The sequence below is a fragment of the Neofelis nebulosa genome, chromosome 5 (assembly GCF_028018385.1).
Source record: "Neofelis nebulosa isolate mNeoNeb1 chromosome 5, mNeoNeb1.pri, whole genome shotgun sequence".
Classification (NCBI taxonomy): Eukaryota; Metazoa; Chordata; class Mammalia; order Carnivora; family Felidae; genus Neofelis; species Neofelis nebulosa.
Genome location: NC_080786.1, coordinates 65,252,308 through 65,271,391, shown reverse-complemented (window position 1 = coordinate 65,271,391; position 19,084 = coordinate 65,252,308). Strand labels below are relative to the sequence as shown.

Here is a 19,084-nt window from a genome sequence, read left to right as displayed (position 1 = left end):
GTGCTGCCTTACAGTGAGCCCTCTCTGGACACCATGTTTAAATCTGCGGTCACCCTACCCCACCCTCACCCCCTGTGATCCTCATTTCCTATTTCCCTTCTTTGTTTTTCATCACCACGTTTATCACCACCACGAGAATGTAAGTTGCATAAAGGTAAAGTTGTCTGTTTGGCTCACTGTTGCATCCCCCAACAGCTAGAACAGTGTCTGATACAGAGTATGTGCTCAATAAATGTTAAACTTGTATTTTTTTCCCTTTAAAAACATTTGGCAGCCTCCTTACAAGAGCAAATGCACTCTAAACTCTAGTTCTCATTTAATTCATAGGAGAGTTGAGAAAGACAAATTAGAGAACTAAACAAAAGTAGTCTGAGCTCTTAAAGGTTCAAAACAAAAGTTACAACACTTAGGTACTACTGTGAATCTCAAAGAAGTTCAGAGCATCCATTTGCTAACAAACCACTTGTGAAACTCTACTGTAATATTTTCTCATATCTACTTCTATTTCATGACAATACTCCAACTCTCTTTTTGGGTAAAATTTTAATGTCATGATTTACTTTAAGAATATATATAGAGATTTCATTCTTTAAGACAAATTTATCACAGGGGCGGAAAAATAAGACATCATGAAGCTCCATGTTCATATCAACCATGTACCAGAAGGAAAACACACGGCTTTTAGAGTTGCAGCTTAGTTCAAGTCTCGATTCCATTATTTACTAACTGTGCAGTTAGTAGGCATTCACATATGTATGTACGTTGTGTGATCTTAGGCAAATTAGGATCTTCTGAGCCTGTTTCCTGAGATGTAAAATGGAGACAGCAACACCTAATTCATAGGATCATTGTAAAGATTAAATTGGTCAACATGAAAAATCCTGGCTGTTAGCCAGTGCATCCCTTCTGGGGAAGGCCAGAACAAAAGAGGATTTTCTTTTCTGTTAAAAAAACAAAACAAACAACTTTCCTTACATTTTGAACTAATTTTAGATTTACAGAAACGTTGTAAAAATAGTACAAAGAAACTTGTGTATATCTCTCACCTTTCATTCCCTAATGTTAACACCTTATACAGCTAGAGACCAAACCACAAAATTAATATTGATATAATACTATTAACTACATACAGATCTGATTCAAACCTTACTAATTTCTCCAGCAATGTTCTTTTTCTATTCCAGGATCCCACTCTGGATCCCATATTCTTTTACTACCTTCATTTCATAAGAAATGTTTTCTTGATTTATGCTACTTATTATGACCAGTTTTCAAAAAAAAAAAAATACAAATAATCTGGAAGATCTTTCTCTCTCTCTGTCTCTATTTATTTATTTATTTGGGGGCAGGAGAGAGGGAGAGAGGGAGAGAGAGGGAGAGAGGGGGAGAGAGGGAGAGAGGGGGAGAGGGGGAGAGAGGGAGAGAGGGGGAGAGGGGGAGAGAGGGAGAGAGGGAGAGAGGAGAGAGAGAGAGAGAGAGAGAGAGAGAGAGAGCGAGCTCCCCAGGCTTGATCTTGTAAACCCTGAGATCATGACCTGAGCTGAAATCAAGAGTTGGACACTGAACCGAAGGAGCCACCCAGGAGCCCCTCAGAAGAATCTTTTAATAAAATAAATAAAAGCATGCCTCTAATATATAGTATGTCTCATGTGAACAGTACTATTTTGGTACTTGTTAATTAAAATACCCTTAAGGAAGCATATCAAAGTGCAAAAATTCTTGAGCAAAACAAGAAATGTTTTACCCAATTTTTATAAAACACAATATAAGTATTACAATGATTTAATTTTAAGATGCCAAATATTCAAAAAACTATTTGTCTGACTTTGCAGTGTGTTAAGTAAAATTAATTCATGAAAATAATTCATATTTGGTCTACATGTGTCAAGTAAGTCAATTCAGGTTGAGGAGATCCCTTTCCTGACAAAGACGGTACTTCTTTTGCATAGTGATGGTGGTCTGAAAAGAAATACCCCCTTCACAGGGTCTGATTCATTTTATGACAAACAAGTATGGACATCTGAAAATATTTTCTACTCCTCACTTTCAAACCAGGGAGGCAAGATTCTTATGCAGGCTCTATTCCTACTCTACTCAATGTATGTTTTAAAATGCCATTTGGGGGAGTCAGTGCTAAGTGACAGCATATACCCTGAAGGGGAAAAAAGAAGAACATTTTAAAGAGAGACCCAAAACTCAAAAAGCACAGTGAATTTTTTTTCCGGTGGTGGCAGACAGTTCTTTATTTATATCCTGCCTTGTTCCAAAAACAGGAGTGTAGCACATATTTTATAACCTTTTCCCAATGACTCAGCACTGCTATTATAAAGATCAGATAATGTGCCGTGACCCTGAGTCACTGACGAGTTAATTATGTCCCAGGTGCTCCATTCAAGAAGGAAGGAACGTGTATAACAAAAGAGTTTAATCAGAATGTTTATGAAAAAGCAGCCTTCAGAATTTATCAGAGAAGCTTCAGTTGATCTGGAAAATTAATTTATGAAGGGAATATTTTCTCCAAAGAGGTCAGAGACACCGATATGTTCATGGACTTGTAATCAGCAATTTGATTCATGACTTAAATCAGGTGGAAACCTAAATCTGGCATCTCTGCCTTTTTATCTGTTTAAATCTAAACATGTGTGAAGACAGAGTTCTCCAAGGTCAAGAACCACATCTGACTAATCTTGGTATCTCTCCTCTTGATCAGCCTGTTCACCCTTTGATTCTGGCACAAAGTGGTGCTCAAACTGTGTTACCAAACAAATGGAAAGAAATGGACAAAGAACCCTGTTTTCTAAGGACAATTAAGGCTTTACAACGGGGAAAAAAATAATCCCTTATCCAAGTCAATAAAAGTAAACTCATGACTACTGTCACTTTTAGGGGTTAGGCTAAGAAGCCAGCTGTTCTTCATGTTACTCTATTTGTAACCAGCCTTGTTAATAATGGTCACTGAGAAATGGGAGGTGGATCCTGTCATCTAATGCAGCCTCGTTCAAATCACTCTAATGTTTGCTTCTGGCTCCATTTAACAACTGGCATATACGTCTTGTGTCTTTTGCCAGTCTTAAGCGTCTTTCCCACTGAAACATGCATCTCAGGGGAATTCACAGAGAAGGAACCTTCCCTAAGGAGCTGTAACTGACCCCTCGGCCCTGGATTTGGCCACTTATTCAGTGAGTTCACAGACAGGACACAAGGGTGGAAAAAAGGAGAGTGGCGCAGAATTGGATTTTGTCCTTCTGCTACAGGACCTCCCAGAGAAGCAGAAATTAATTATAAGACCAAAACAATTCAATTTATTTTCATTTAAAAGGACTCTTCATTCCATATCATCCATCTTGATAGTCTCCATCACAAGCCTTTGGGTCACTGCCCCAGAGTCCTTCATGGAACACCTGGGTCTATGAGTAACATCGGAGTCATGTCAACCTACCTGTAGTCTACAGCAATATTGTGCAGCGGGCAACAGGTCCCTTATCTCAAAGCCGGTATCTGTCCCGTGATAAATGAGTTCTAAGGATTCTTCATCTTCTCCCCATTCCAACCTGTACTCTGAGATGTCGGCACCAGAGCTTTCTGGACTCTGGAAAGCAGAGGTTTAAGTAGTTAATTTCACCGAGAAGGAAAATCCCATGATGTTTGTGCTCAACTAACTAAACTTAGGGAAACAGAGCAACACGCCCCTGGGTATTTCAAATACATGGAAGAGAAAGGCATGAAAGAGGTACTCGATTTCCTCTCAGTTCTAACCAGTGGTAAAATTTCCACAACTCCAGGCGATAGAAGCAAGCGCCAAGAGAGACTAATGTGTAAAATCACCTACATGTGAATTATAGCTTTGTAGGTTCCTTGTGACTTGCATTTGGGGGCAGATAAAGTACAAGAAACAGAAATCGATGCAGAAGACGTGCCTGACTTACCTCCCAACTCACTAGGACACATCCATCAGGCGTAAAAGAAATACAAGGTGCTTTGCACTGTCCAGGAGGCCCTGCAGCAGTGGTAATTTCTGAGACATCAGAATAGGGGCCATACTGAAAGGGAAGAACACACACATGCCTGTATGTATAGTGTGAACACACACGTGTGTGTTCACACACAAGCTTATAACCAAACAAGGACTAGACAGACTAACACCATCATCAGTACAACTGGTTAAAACATATTGCCTAAAGGTTTTCACTTTCAACTGAATGTGCATAAGGTTTCTTCCTACATACACTCTCTGAGGGGTAGGTGTCTATTATGTATGTATTATTTCTTTTTATTCAAAAGGATCAGAAAGTTGGTTTACCAAACATTTCCCCTTTACTGTGCCATCAGAAACAAAACCATGCTGATTTTTGACACAACATGGCATTCTGTTTCAACATGTCTCCCAGGACAGCAAAGAAAACGAAGTCAAAGATAACTAAGTCAGATGTACACTGCAGCTTAATTTTTAGCACACAAAAATCGACTCGAGATTGGTTATCCAATTCTGTGAGCTGTCAGCACAGAGCCTGATGTGGGGCTTGAACTCATGAACCACGAGACTGTGACCTGAGCCAAAATCAGATGCTTAACCGACTGAGCCACCCAGGCGCCCCTGGGTAACTTTCAATGTAACAGGAATAAATTAAGGCTGATGATAATATTTTTAGATGATAAATTAGATGATAAAAAATTTCTTCTTTGACAGAAAGTAAAACTCGGAGCATCAGAGTGGCATATTTATCTTTGTTATGGCAGAGATGCCCTGCACAGCTGACAGGGAAGAGAGCAAAAACACCAGTAAAACATTTTCTGCAGCATCTGTGGTCATCACCTGCCACTGCTTTTTAATTATGTAAGCTCAGGTGCATCAGCTTTCTTATCTTCTCATCAAAACATTGTTATTGGTTAGATCCACTCTGGTTGTCGTCTTCTTTTTTTTTTTTTTAATTTAGATAGTTGTACTGTGTCTGAATTTCTTTCCTAGCTGGTAATTAGAAGGAATCCAGCTCCTGCTAAAGGTTTGATATGCTACTTCAGACCAAGTGTTTTCACAGTGTGGCTAACAGGAAATAGACTGAAGACCCATGCATGTTCCTCTGCCAGGCTTGCACAGGGCTACCGAGAATGAGAGAAAATCACCAACTTCATGCTGCTCTCAATTGTGCTTTCTTATTTTTAAAAATCCCATCAATTAATTGTATCTACTTATTTACATGGAACCCATCTGTACAAATCACGAGTATGCCTGGCAGTGGGGAGGGGTATAGAAGCAGCCTGCACCAGAAAGACAGTTTCTGGTTACCTTGTTCTCATCATGAATCCCACCCCCCCAAACCCACATTACTCTGCGATTTAAAATAGGGGTGTAATCTAGGGGCTCAGTCAGTTGAGTGTTTGACTTCAGCTCAGGTCATGATCTCGTGGTTTACAGGCTCAAGCCCCACATCGGGCTCTGTGCTGGCAGCTTGGAGCCTGGAGCCTGCTTCGTGGGTTCTGTTTCCCTTTCTGACCCTCCCCTGATCGTGGGGTGTCTCTCTCTGTGTCTCTCTCTCTCTCTCTCTCTCTCTCTCTCTCAAAAATAAATAAAATATTAAAAATAAAATAAATACAATATGGGTGTAATCTAGACACAGACTTCTAATCTATGATGGGCTGAGAAGAGTTCTCTGGTCTTCATTTGAAACAAAACAAAAACAAGAAGCTGGCCTCCCTGGCCTCTACCCCACTCCAGTTCTAAAAACTGACCTGAGATATTGCTGCGTACAGAAGGGCAAGGCTTCTATAGCTGGGTAAGAAGGAAATTATTTTGAAAACAACCCAAAATAGCTAAAGGGTGATGTTCTTTCTCATTAACCTTGAACTCTTTCTTAACAGAATGACGAAGAGAGAAATTTCTAATGCTGGGTCAATATGAAGTCACAACAATGTATCAATTCAGAAATGAGATTCACATACCCTTCTTTAATGGCTACCAAGGCTGGATAGATACTGCTGAGGAATTTCGGGGGGAGGATACGGAAGTGTCAGCACCTTGGTATTCTGGTTATGGTGCACAAGCCTGTACTCACCCCTCCGTCATTCAGAGCCCTCACCCGGAAACGATACACAGTTCCGGGGAGCAGGTTGCCCACGGTGCACTCGAGCTCTGGCCCATGGTACACCTCCGAAGCCACATCCTCGGGTTCCGTCATCTCCACACTGTACTCCGAGACCTCACAGCCACTTTCTGAGGCAGGAACGTCTGGGAATGGAGAACGCTTTTCATCTTAGAACATTTTTATGCTTCCAGTTGAGCAGCTCACACCTGGTTTCCCACAAGGTTTGTAACACATCATGTGGGGGCGGCTGGTCCTCAGTATCTCTCCTACAAAAAGGAACCCTCCCCTCCCCCCAAAAGAAAAGCGATACGGAAGAAAAAGCTTCTGAAGGATGTTATCCGTACTTTTCAAACTACATCTAAGTACATTCAATTACTTCAACAAAATAATTTGGAAACAACAGAACCGCTTGGCAAATGTCTACATTGTAAGACAAGGAAGAAACAGAGGGGAGAAAATCTTCTAACTTAAAACCAAAGGCCACATTAAATCAAGATAAATGACCCAAGGTTGGCACAATATTTTATGACGCTGCAGACACGAGTGGTGGCAAAAAAAGTCTGATGAAGTTCTGCAGGTTTGTATTGGCGAGTTTACATGCTGCAAACTGCTGTCACAACAGGAAATGCTTGTACAGCTCGAATCCATACCGCAAAGTGCCAGGGCCCACATGTGACAAAAGACGAGGAGAATCAGAGGTTACCTTACGAGCCACTTCTCGCTTTAATCTCTACATTGCACGCCACTTCGCTTTTGTGAATAGAGTTGAAAAACTCCTGGGAAAGACTGGCTGCCATGCAAGATTTTCTAGGCAAGTGTCCTCCGAAGGACAGAGAATGCCCAGTGAGCGTAGCTCCCTCAGGATGAGGGACGGCGTGCCGCAGAACACAAACCCAAGCCAACACACATCAGACAGACAGCGGACATTTTCAACATGAAGGACTACGGTCGTTAGCAGACTGCCAACTTAATCACAAAGCATGAAATCTCCAATTCCACCTCCAGTTGTCCCAACCGCCAATGTCAACGTGAAGATTTGTTCACTCACCCCACTCTAAGTGGACTTCTTTGTGCTTTGGTCTACCCAAAACCCTCGGTGGTCGACACTGACCTGGTGCAATGCTTAGTGTGCGAGCAGGGAGACTTTCAGAGCACTGCAGGAGAAACACCGGAGAGAACCATCTCTTAGTTACTGTGAATTCACCAGACCTCTACATCCCAGGCAGATCCTACCCTGTAACTGAACATGCTGCCCAAAGGGGATCACACGGTGAATGTGCACACTTGATTTCTGTGCAGAAGGGTCTTCTCTTGTGTGCGTGTCAGGTGTGAACATACACTGCATGTGGCACTGGTAAAAATGCTTATTTATGAAGTCAGATTCGTAGCCATGGGTTGTGTATTCTAAGCACACAACTGCTTTCCTTTAAGCCAAAATTAGAGAGATCTGTCGTGAGGACAGAAGAGAACATGAAACAACAGCTGGATGACATTTTTAAATGGTGCTATAAACGGTGAAACCATCCACATACGGGGGCAGAAGAGCAAATAAATTCAGTATTAATCAACTGAGTCTGACATTAACCGGCAGGTTCTTTTAATGCTAAAATAAGCGGGCCTCCTTTTAGGAGCTGATTGTGCAAGGCTGGGGATGTGGAAGTCGACTGTCTGCAAGAGGAGAAAACAAGGTGCAACTCTGCAGCTTAGCCAGACTGCTCCCTTTTCCCCGAGAAGAAGTGCTGCGGGGGAGAGGTACCCTAGACATCCAAGCAGCACCACATCTGTGCCACGCCTCACACAGGAGGTGCCTGCCAACCCTCTGGGGCTTGGATGTGGGGACAGCCCACCCAGGGAAGCACTACAGAGAGCTCTGGCGCTGGACGGTGGTCTAACTGGACCTTCTTTTCACAGTCTGTCTATGTGGGTAGCCTATACATCACGGCATTGCTATCCTTGCGGGAAAAAGAAAAACACAGGACACCAGTGGAGGTGTGCTGACTGCTGACTGCAAAGCCAGGCACCCTAACGGCAAGTCTTCTTGTGAAACATAAACCCAGCACAGGGCTATAAGCTACCGTCTCTCACTATTAATGGTTTCAAACCATGATGTGAAACATCCCTACGATGAAAATGGTGTTTTGCCATCTTGCCTTTCATTCATTTCTGAATGCGCGTTACAGCCAGTTAGTATCTGATTTCTAGAGCACTCCCTGTGTATTTCTGAGGTTATTTTAAGCCTATGAGAACCCTGTGTGGTCGAAACCAAGGCTCCTGACATGTTAGCCGATCTCAGGTCAAGTAAAGAGTGGAGAGCAAGGGATATGCTGCTGCCTACAGGTGTGTAAGTTGGGCACTGCACAACTGCAATGGTGTCACTCAGCTCAGTCGTCATAGATTTGTGTGGTTTTTCCAGCAGATGGCAGTAAAGCACCTTGGGGAAGGCACATCTCCTGTTCTCACAAAACTGCTAGGTTTGGTAACAGCAGAGCTGTGCAGGAGGTCACGTCTTTTTGACCCTGAATTCTATGCTTTTCTAGCACTGCAATAACTCAGGTTCTTCTTATTTAGCAAGACGAATTCCGGACAACACTCAATTTTCAACCGTCACCTGGGATCATGCCAAAGTCTTCCGAGAAATAACTAAGTGACAAACACGCCTTGACAATTCCACAGTTTAGCTGAGAATCACCCGGGCCTATCTTTCATGTCCTCCAAAAACGCAACTGGAAAAAACTCTTGTTTTCATTTCCTGATGTGACCCCGTGGCAGGCTGTGCTGTGATGATGCATTCTAAGAGAGTAATTGCCTTGTGATGTTACAGAGTGGTTGTCTGAACCCGACCCAAGAGGTTTTACTTTCACGCCACGGCAAAACCGACCTGACTGTGTCCACCGGTGCTGATGCAGCATGCTCGGAGTTTGTACAAAGTGCCTGGTTTCAAATGGGTGAAAGTGTATTCTGTAGCCGATCCGCTGTATGCCACCTCCCACTGGCTCGCTGTAAAACAAGACTCGTGTGTGAGTTTGTGCTTCTTGCAAACGCGGAACAGTAGCAGCCATTCCTGAGGGGAACAAGCTCTAAGCGGTTTCCATGAAAACCAGCATCTCCTATTTTTTTTTTCCTTTTCTTAAATAGCCAAGGGCCCTCTCTCCCTTCCCTTCCCAAAGTTAAATATTTAAAATGACACGGAGTCATTTTTCATACTTAGTACTGCAGGCTAGAGTACTTAATACCACCATTATTATATTTGCTGACTATGAGGTTCGGATGCTGGAAACCACAGAAACCCGTCGTTGGCACGGGGCGGGGGTGGGGGGGGCGGAAACGGAGACAGAGCACGGGGTCAAGCGAGCTGTGGGATGGTTGTGGCGAGAGAAGGCCTTGGGGGCCAGCTGGGTAGGGGAAGGCTGCCCAGCCAGGAGGCTCCTGGTCAGTCTGGGACATGCTCAAGAGTCCCTCCTGCTCTCACGTGCTGGAGGGCACAGGGGGTGAAATCTCCCCGTCACGCACAGAGTCCTTCGGGGAAAAAGTCTGCTGTCTTCACAGAGCTCACATAAGAGACAAAAATGGCGGGGAGGGTGACGAATTAAAGATGAAGCACTCAGGTGACCTAGTTATCTGGCCACTTCTCGGGACTAAAGAAAGTAAGCAGGGCCACTGCAGCAGTCTGACTGCCCGGTAAGGCTGACGCCACCAGGGACAAATCATCGGGGGCCGCTTCCCCTGGCCGCCCGCCTCTCAAATCTGGGCTGCTGCAGGCTTCCCTCCTCTGTGTTGCTCTCCTTACAGAGCCACACGTCTGGGGGACTATTTCACCAAGGCCTTCTCTCCATGAAGTTGTTTCCAGGAAAATATTTTTCCCCATTACCCAAGACACTTTACTAAAGTAAGTTTCCCTCGGCCACTTATTAGGACAGATTTACAATGAAGTCACAGGCACCAGGGCTGTGGGGGCTGTGGGTGGATACTAAAAAGCATTATTAGGACATCGCTGGCTAGAAACCTGGGAAGAGGCACATGGGAACAGGGATGACTGACAAGATTCAATTAATCACCCACTTCATGTGCTGGCAAAGCTGTTAACTTTCAGTAGAGAACGGCGTCTAGTTTGATTTGATATCATCAGTGGTCAAGAGAGTCACGAAAATGGAAAACATGCTTTCACAAGGAGCCACGGCAGACACCTGCCTTCTCTCTTCGGTAGGTTTTTTTAACGTAAAAAACTAAATCAAATTTTTAGCCCAGAAGAGGACTTTATGATGAGAACAGCTGTGCCCACCTCAAAGCATTCTTACGTTCTTAGTTCAAAATAGAAGTGGACCAGCTCTAAAACCCGAGCTCCAGGTGGTCACCACAAGCAGAGGGTAAAAGAGCAGCACACGCCTGCCCGGCTTGTTCGCAAAAGTCACTGTTATGGATGGTTACAGGGATTATCAGAATGGTGAGATAACGTCGTTTTAAAAGTTCTGACAGCTTGGGGCGCCTGGGTGGCTCAGTCGGTTAAGCATCCAACTTCGGCTCAGGTCACGATCTCATGGTTCATGGGTTTGAGCCCCACGTCGGGCTCTGTGCTGACAGCTCAGAGCCTGGAGCCTGTTTCAGATTCTGTGTTTTCCTCTCTCTCTGACCCTCCCCCGTTCATGCTCTCTCTCTGTCTCAAAAATAAATAAATGTTAAAAAAAAAATTAAAAAAAATAAAAGTTCTGACGGCTATATTTTTTTTCTATTAAAGCCTAATGAGTTTTATTAGAAAAAAAAGATTGAGTATTTTTAAAGGCACTTCTTAAGGAATCTGATCTTTAACACTGTACTACTTTAATCCACATAGTGCACAAGTGATGACAGTCTGACTCAGACGTCACAAAGATGGAAAGACATTTGCTAAATTTGTCAGGAAAGTGGGACTGTGACGCTGTCACTCTCTCCCGATAATACGATGTTTTGTTTGCCATCGCTGTACGTGGGAACTTGTCGATTACCAAACTCGTCTGCTCTCTCCACTTTATCCTTCCTGCTGATTGCTTCTGCCACTCCCTCTGCTCATAAGAATTTTCAGCGAACGTGTGCCAAGACAGGGGATGAATTGGGATTAATTCGATTAATTAGGACCTCTGGCTTAAAGAAAGGACACGGAACATTTAAAAACATGATAAAAATGTACATTTCAAGCATACCCTGATCCTTGATGCTGTGTGTAAAAGAGAAAACTGTAAATATGTGATCACGGTCTATCTGTTGTAATGGCACTACCGGTAGAATTGATGGCTTCCCGCTATTACCATAAAGATGTTTTAGGATGTTAGAAAGTAGAGGTTGGTACTGGATTTGAGGAAAACAATTTCCTAAAACTTCACCTTCAGAATTTCCATCGGTAATCTCCAGCAAGTACTTGAGTATTTCTGAACCACCATTATCCTTGGGAGGATCTGGAGAGCAAGCAAATGCCTTATTAGTTATGAAAAGGCATAGATTTTTATTAACAAATATCATTAGAAGACAGAAAACATGTCACATTATACTCCTTAATTCTGAATTTAAGCAAAAGGTATAATAATTACTGTATTACTCTTGAAAAACAAAAGAAACAAACAAAACCACCACGAAGCCCTGAGCGCTATCAGATTATTCGAAGTTCTTAGGTCTAGAAACGTCAGAGTTATTTAACAAAACATGAGCAAAACTCAAACTATGAATTAATTTTTCTAGGAGTTAAGTTAATAAATCGACTTTGAGAATTCTGAAGCCTGCTCTTTAACATTCAATAATTTTTATATAAGATGAAATACGTAACTCTTTTATTATTTATTTTATTCTTTACCTCACTTAGATTACCAGTGACCGGATTCTTTTGAGATGGAGAGGGAAGGAAAGAGAAGTGCAAAATTTACTGATAAAATTTACTGATAAAAACAAAACATCAACACGTAATAAATATGTTCCATCGCGGTTTGCCACTAAGCATACTGTATATCCCAAGGGAATCTGATACGCAACCGAATCTGTGAGTCGAGAACGCACCAGACAGGTGGTCTGAGGAAGGGGTGCTGGCTTATTACCAGAGCCCTGTGGACTGTGGGTATTTACTCCACTGCTAACTCCGTCCGCGAGAGTTTTCTTTTCTGAGCAGCAAAATACCTTGCGTTGTAATTTTGTTAAGACTATGCAGAAGTTCCCTCTACCATCAGTTCTGCCATGTCTCTATTTTAGATACAGACTTAGGAACTTCATGGCCCTTCTTTCGCTTGGTATTTCCATGAACGTATACACATTTCAGTAAGAGATTTAAAACAATAATTACAAAGTTAAATATTACAGCATATAGCTAATGAAAGTAAACATTTACTTTCTAGGATTTTGTGAGGAAAAAGCTTCACGATCCGGCAAGAAAAGCACACCTAGATTTTTACAGTTTCTCTTAATCACATCCATCTTCCAAGGAAATAGATATCCTAATAATTCTGCCTCAAAATTATTAGGTAACTTGAAACAGTTTTATGTCTCAATCGTTGACCTCCAATAACAGTTTAATAACGTTTTGTGTTGGGGCGCTTGGGTGGCTCAGTCAGTTAAGTGTCTGGCTCCTGATCTCGGCTCAGGTCACAATCTCATGGTATATGATTTCCTGCCCCACGTGGGGCTCTGTGCTGACAATGCGGAGCCTGCTTAGGATTCTCCTTCTCCTTCTCTCTCTCTCTCTGCTCCTCCCTCATTCTTGCTCTCTCTCAAAATAAATAAACTTAAAAAAAAAAATGCTCTGTGGGGTTTTTTTTTTTTTTTAAGACTTTATTTTTATGTAATCTCTATATCCAACACAGGGTTTGAATTTACAACCCTGAGATCAAGAGTCACATGCTCTACCGACCAAGCCAGACAGGAGCCTCTTTAACAATATTTTAAATTCCCTTTATATGACCTGGCTGCCAGGTAAAATCTTATTTTAAGTCTCTTTTTTGGGGTGCCTGGGTGGCTTAGTCGGTTAAGGTTCCGACTTCGGCTCAGGTCATGATCTCACAGTTTCTGAGTTTGGGCCCTGCATCGGGCTCTGTGCTGACAGCTCAGCGCCTGGAGCCTGTTTCAGATTCTGTCTCCCTCTCGATCTCTGCCCCTCCCCCACTCGCACTCTGTCTCTCTCAAAAATAAATAAACATTAAAAAAAAATTAAAAAATGAAAAAATTAAATCCTTTTCTTTTTCCTTTTTCTGTCTTTCAGGAATCTAATACTATTATGACACATTAGTGATAATTATACACATCCCAGCAGTTTTACATATAATTGCAAATCTTTATAACATTCTAAAGGCATTCACTTCATTGAAACAATCCGAGCTGCAGAGGTGAGCCAGAATATCCTTCCACCAGATACCCTCAAACACCATTTAATGAACTTCAACAGGAAAAATTCCTGAAGTGGGGTGCGCCCCTGGATGGTTCAGTTGGTTGAGCATCTGACTTCGGCTCAGGTCATGATCTCATAGTTCTTGAGTTCGACCTCCATGTTGGGCTTTGGGACAGCCCGGAGCCTGCTTCAGACTCTCTTGCCTCCCTCTGACTCTGCCCCTCCCTCACTCATGGGTGCTCTCTCTCTTTCAAAAATAAATAGACATTTAAAAAAAGAAAAAAGAAAAATTCCTGAAGTTCAAAACTTCTGGTTACATACAAACAACAAAAACGAAAGTTTTCCTAGTTCTTAACTTGAACATTCTGTATGTCAAAATTTACTTAAGATGACATACCTAAAGTTTGAAATTTATTCTCAATATAAATTTTATAAATCCATTTTTCACATTAAATATCACTACCATTGTTAAGGGCAAGTTACTGAAGAATGAATACATATTCAGAGATTACTACATTCAAATCAGTAATGAAAGTATAGGAGGCAAAACAATACAGGAAAAATCGTGAAGTAAAATGCTCGTAAAATGGACAATTCCAGTGGAATTCTCTGGATGTTTCTGATACATATATTCCAAATCTGTAAAATCCCCACAAATAATACCTCTTATTTCTTATTTTGGTTTGTCACCACTGAAATCAGTTTTTAAAAATCTATCAAAAACAAGGAACAGCAATGGTAGCAAAACATACCCCATTTGACACTAAAGCCATGAGATGTAACTGGTCCTTTGATGAGGGGTCTTGTGGGGGGTCCGGGCCTGTCAGGACTCGTCGTACACACCAGCACTTCACTTGGACAACTCTTCCCTTCCACATTAGAAGCAGTCAGCTATAACACCACGGAAAAAATATGAACATGCTTTAGATGTCATGTATTGAAGAAATGGCAACTTTTTACCAAGGCAAGATCAAGGCATCTGTAAATTCACACAGACAGACATTTCTCCTCTCTCTCAATCTCAAACAACTGATTTACAAGTTATTTCCTTTATGGGGTGCTTATTTTCTGTACAGTTAGCTATTGGCAATTACAAGTAAAACACTAAGGTGGGTCGTAGCTAAAGACATTTTTACCCTTTCAAGAAGAAATAAAACCAGTATGTTACCACCTAGTTCTTATTGTTTTGTAGGAAGAAATTGGGCGAGGGGAAAGCAGGTAAAAATAACCTTACTTATTTTAGAGTAGGGCAATGCCACCTTGTGGAGAAATGCTAGCAGTATACCTACCTATGTTCTCATGGCACCAAATAGCAAGCGTTTGTTAAATATCAGAAACTGTCATTTTCCTCAAATAGTCACACACTTCACTTGGTGATCTAATAACTGTTTACTGAATGACTACTACATGCCAAGCTACATCATTTGGCCTCCAAATCAGAGAAGGAAGGGTGGAATCAAAAGATAAATTTCTCTCTCCAAACCGCACACAGTCCTATCAGAAAACCCAGTGCTGTGCATGGATCAATAAAGGGTGCCATGGCAAAGGATGCTATTTACTGCTTTTCCTCTCTCTCTATTTTCTAAATGTTTATTTTGGAGAGAGAGAGACAGAGCAGGAGGAGGGGCAGAGAGAGAAAGACACAGAATCCGGAGCAGGCTCCAGGCTCTGAGCTGTCAGCACAGAGCCTGACGTGGGACTCAAACTCGTGAACCGCGAGATCATGACCTGAGCCTAAATCGGATACACTACCAGCTGAGCCACTCAGGTATATCTCTGCTTTTTTTCCTCTCTTATCAGTTGCAAAGCTTTGTTTCTCGTTACAACACAAAGTCCTATGGTCATATTAACAGTGGTTGTTAACCATCAAAGCAAAGCCTAAGTAGGCAGGGAGTGGGTAATGGAAGACAAAAGGAAAGAAATGGGCAGAAGAGCAAAGGAAGAGGAAGAGTGAAAGAGAAATCTAATAAAAAGGAGAAACATCAAAAAGTGGGGGAGAGACAGGTGCACTGAGCATTCAGTTTGGGTGCTCCTGGGTGAGGGCATCTGGCCATGCTGCAAAGTAATTTGTTACAGCACACGACAGTAGCTTTCTCTCTCAAAACTAGGGTTTAAAATTAAAGTATGGTGTGCATTTTGTGTCACTTTAAAAATGTAAAGTGCAGGGAACTTAAAAATTTTCTTAACGGACAGAGTCCGTTTGAAATGGTAAATGGGTAAAACATGCAACTGCTTCTTTTTTTAAGCAGTTCAGGTTCCAAAACGATTGACTCACCCTGAATTTATACTGTGTGCTTCTTTTGAGATTTTTCACAGTACAGGTTAAATCCTCTCCAGTGTATTTTGGGTGGAAAAGGTTATCCTGCAAAAACAAAGCCAGAAAGTGACATCAGTATCATGAAATCTGGGCGTTAAATACTTTTGTGTATGGGATGTTTCTATCGCCTCTTTCCATCACCACCAGCTGCCAGAGGTCTGTCTGGTGGCTACGGCAGAAAGGGGAGTCGGAGTCCACGGTGCTGTGTACCGTGCTCCAGCTTCAAGTAAAAAAAATAATCTTGTCTCATTGTAGGTTCTGCTGGGTCTGTAGAACTTTCTTGTGAGGCTAATAGCAACATGAATGAGAACAATGCTCTCTCTTTGAGAGGATGTAAAATTGCTTTGGAATGGATGCCACCATATGCTTTCCTTACAGAGGAAAGGTTCCTCAATAAGTATTTTCAATAAAGAATTAAGCCACCAAGTAGTACTATGTGACAAAGCAGTGTACATTTTAAAAATACGTATTTAACGTTATTATCAAAAAAGCCTCTTCTTTTGCGGTCTTCGCTGTCCAGCTGCAATGGGCTATGTGATACACAGAGGCTGAGGTTTCTGACCACACAGTGTCCTCTTCTGGCCAAGGAAGAAAGGACACCTGGGATGGGAAAGGCATGATCCTTTTAAGAGGATAAATATCCCACTAAAAGCTGAATGTACTGAATTCATCCAACTGTATTCTCAATCATCCGTCCATCCACTCAATCATTAAATATCACCGAGCACCTTCTACGCATCAGGCTTCCTTCCACGTTCTAGGGGTTCAGCGCTGTCCAAGAGCAAAGCCTTGCCCACAAGAAACTTACATGCCAGGTAGACAAAGTGATTAAAAAATGAAACGGATCTAACTAGGAAGCATTTTATGCGGTATTAAGTGTTGTGGCCCAAAATATCAAGTTGGGTCAAAAGACCGAGGGGCGGATCTAGTGAGGTGCTACTCTATAGCTGTGCAGGTTAACTAAAGCAGCCACGTGGGGTCTTTAAATTTAAACTAAATACAGTTGAAAATTCAGTTCCTTGGCCCCACAGCCATATTTCAAGAGCTCAATCATCATGTGTGACTAGGCACTACCTTTATCGGATAGCACAAACCACAGAACATTTCCATCACTGTGGAACGTTCTACTGGATAGTACTGTTATACAAGGCGGCCAGGGGAGGGCTCTCCACAGAAGATGTGTGAGAGAAGAGATCCTCAAGGAAATGAGGGAAAAGAGTCAAAGGTAAGTGGAAGGGCCTTCTAGCTACAGGGCATAGAAACTGCAAAGGCCCTGAGGCTAGGGCTTGCTCTCGTGTTCAAACACACAAGGGCAGAAACAAGGACATTAAAGAGAAATCTTATAGCAAAGAACCTTATAGGCATTGTAAGGGCTCTGAGGTGAAGGCCCAGAGATAGGAAGGGTTCTAGACAGAGCATCGACAGTATCTACTCTATTGAACAGATCACTCAGGCTTTGTGTGGAAAACAGACTATAGCATGAGAAGGAGGAGGGTAGGGAAAATACTTAGAGACCACTGCAATTATTCAGGGATGAGACAATGGTGGCTTGCGAAAGGATAGTAGCCTTAGATACTAAGAAATGGCCAGATTTCTGGTTGATTTTTGAAGCAAGATTGAAAAGGATTTGCCGACTGATTATACAGATAGGTTCAAGGACAACTCCGAATTTTCTGGCTTCCCCGAACAAAAGGACAGGAATGTCACTGAGACAGGGATGACTGTGGGAAGGACAGGTTGCTGCCGGTGATGGTAGTGGTAGGTATTGAGACTTTGGTTTTGAACCAAACGTAATTTGAACATAGTTTGATGGTGTCCTGTTACGTTAACGACAACGTGACTTACATAAAACACACGCAAGGGTACAAAATCTACAAAGCTTACGTTTTCATCCTCCTGGATTTCCAAGGTATAGGTGACCACTTCCTCAGGTGAACAACCTTCTGGTTTATTCCACTGCAACGTGACCCATGTGACTCCAGCTCGAACAAGTCTTGGTGCAGAGGGCATCTGAGGGATGTTTCCTAACGTGTAACATACCACCTCTTGGCTATAACCACTACAGAGAGAGAAACCCGGTAAGACACACATTTAGGAACATGTGAGGAGTCTTGGCATTTAAAAAAAAAAATTTTTTTTTTTAATTTATTTTTGAGAGAAAGAGAGACAGAGTGGTAGCAGGGGAGGGGCAGAGAGAGAGGGAGACACAGAATCCGAAGCAGGCTGCAGGCTCTGAGCTGTCAGCACAGAGCCCGACGCAGGGCTCGAACTCAGGAGCTGTGAGATCATGACCTGAGCCGAAGTCGGACGCTCAACCGACTGAGCCACCCAGGTGCCCCAGGAGTCTTGGCATTTTAAAAGAGGAAGGATGAGCCTATCTACTGCCCAACTTGCTTGGGTTGGAAAGGCCGGGGCATGACAGATTCAGCAAACAAAGGAAGGCAAGTATCCTTTATGTGATATCCCCTACCCCAACTCTCGGTCTGCCTGATTCCCCATTTCACTCTGCTACTAAAAAAAGCACACCACATCACAGGACAATATATTTAAGAATTGATTTCCCCCTGAAAGCACCCAGCAGAAAGCACAACACTGTGCAGTGTTACTAAGCTATGACCCACAGCTACCAAGGAACCTTCAAATCAGTGTGAGCACAGATAATTGTCTGCTGATGAAATACATGTTTTACAAATACAGACGGGGCTATTTTTTGAAAGTTTGTGGGTGCTTCCAATTCACTTACAAACTCTTGAAGCCTTTATCATTATGACTTTTTCAACTAGTAGACTCTAAAAATGCAACAGCTATCATGGGTGGGGAGAGAGGGCTGTAAAACCTTGTGATGTTCTTGAGGCTGGAAAAAAGCTTGGGGACCAATGATGTGCTGAACCTTTAAGATTTTCAATGAGCAGTGATGAAAGACGAAGGATTTTTCCCTTAATCAAGAGTTACCCAGGAAGTGCAATTGAAATATGGCCTTTTCAAAGCGTCTTTAATCCACAGACGCTCCACTGGACACCTGCTCTTGCCTTTCTTCTGCAGCCTGGAGGCAAGCTGTGGTGCCCTGGCCGGTCCAGGTTTTCTCCAATCCTGTGAGTATCTGCCAGGGCTTGACGACAATGGCTGGCCCAGCACCCCTTTCTCTCTATCAGGCAACCTCAGATACAACTGGAAAAGGCAGCTGAACAAGTAGCTTGCTAAAGTGATGAAAGGAAACAGCGCGTGTTCTGAAAAAAAACAACGCCTTAAGAGGTATTTCTTTCAAAACCTAAACTGCTGCCTTCATCTTGGCTCTCAGAGACCCCTAGTGGGGCCTTTGCATTACAGCGTGTGAGACCACACAGAGGCCAC

The 19,084-nt window shown here is 42.6% G+C and overlaps 1 protein-coding gene across 8 annotated transcripts in view; it reads right to left on the bottom strand.

Moving 5' to 3' along the window:
* FNDC3B (fibronectin type III domain containing 3B) overlaps window positions 1-19,084 on the bottom strand; it is a 409,427-nt gene that overhangs the window by 46,068 nt on the left and 344,275 nt on the right. For all 8 annotated transcript variants that reach the window (XM_058730500.1, XM_058730504.1, XM_058730496.1 and 5 more), the window contains 9 exons: window positions 17,618-17,792; window positions 15,692-15,778; window positions 14,169-14,307; window positions 11,435-11,506; window positions 8,959-9,077; window positions 7,129-7,234; window positions 6,051-6,223; window positions 3,927-4,040; window positions 3,440-3,589 (listed from right to left, as the gene is read on the bottom strand). In XM_058730500.1, coding sequence (XP_058586483.1) covers window positions 3,440-3,589; window positions 3,927-4,040; window positions 6,051-6,223; window positions 7,129-7,234; window positions 8,959-9,077; window positions 11,435-11,506; window positions 14,169-14,307; window positions 15,692-15,778; window positions 17,618-17,792 — 1,135 coding nt within the window. The remainder of the gene's footprint in view (window positions 1-3,439; window positions 3,590-3,926; window positions 4,041-6,050; window positions 6,224-7,128; window positions 7,235-8,958; window positions 9,078-11,434; window positions 11,507-14,168; window positions 14,308-15,691; window positions 15,779-17,617; window positions 17,793-19,084) is intronic.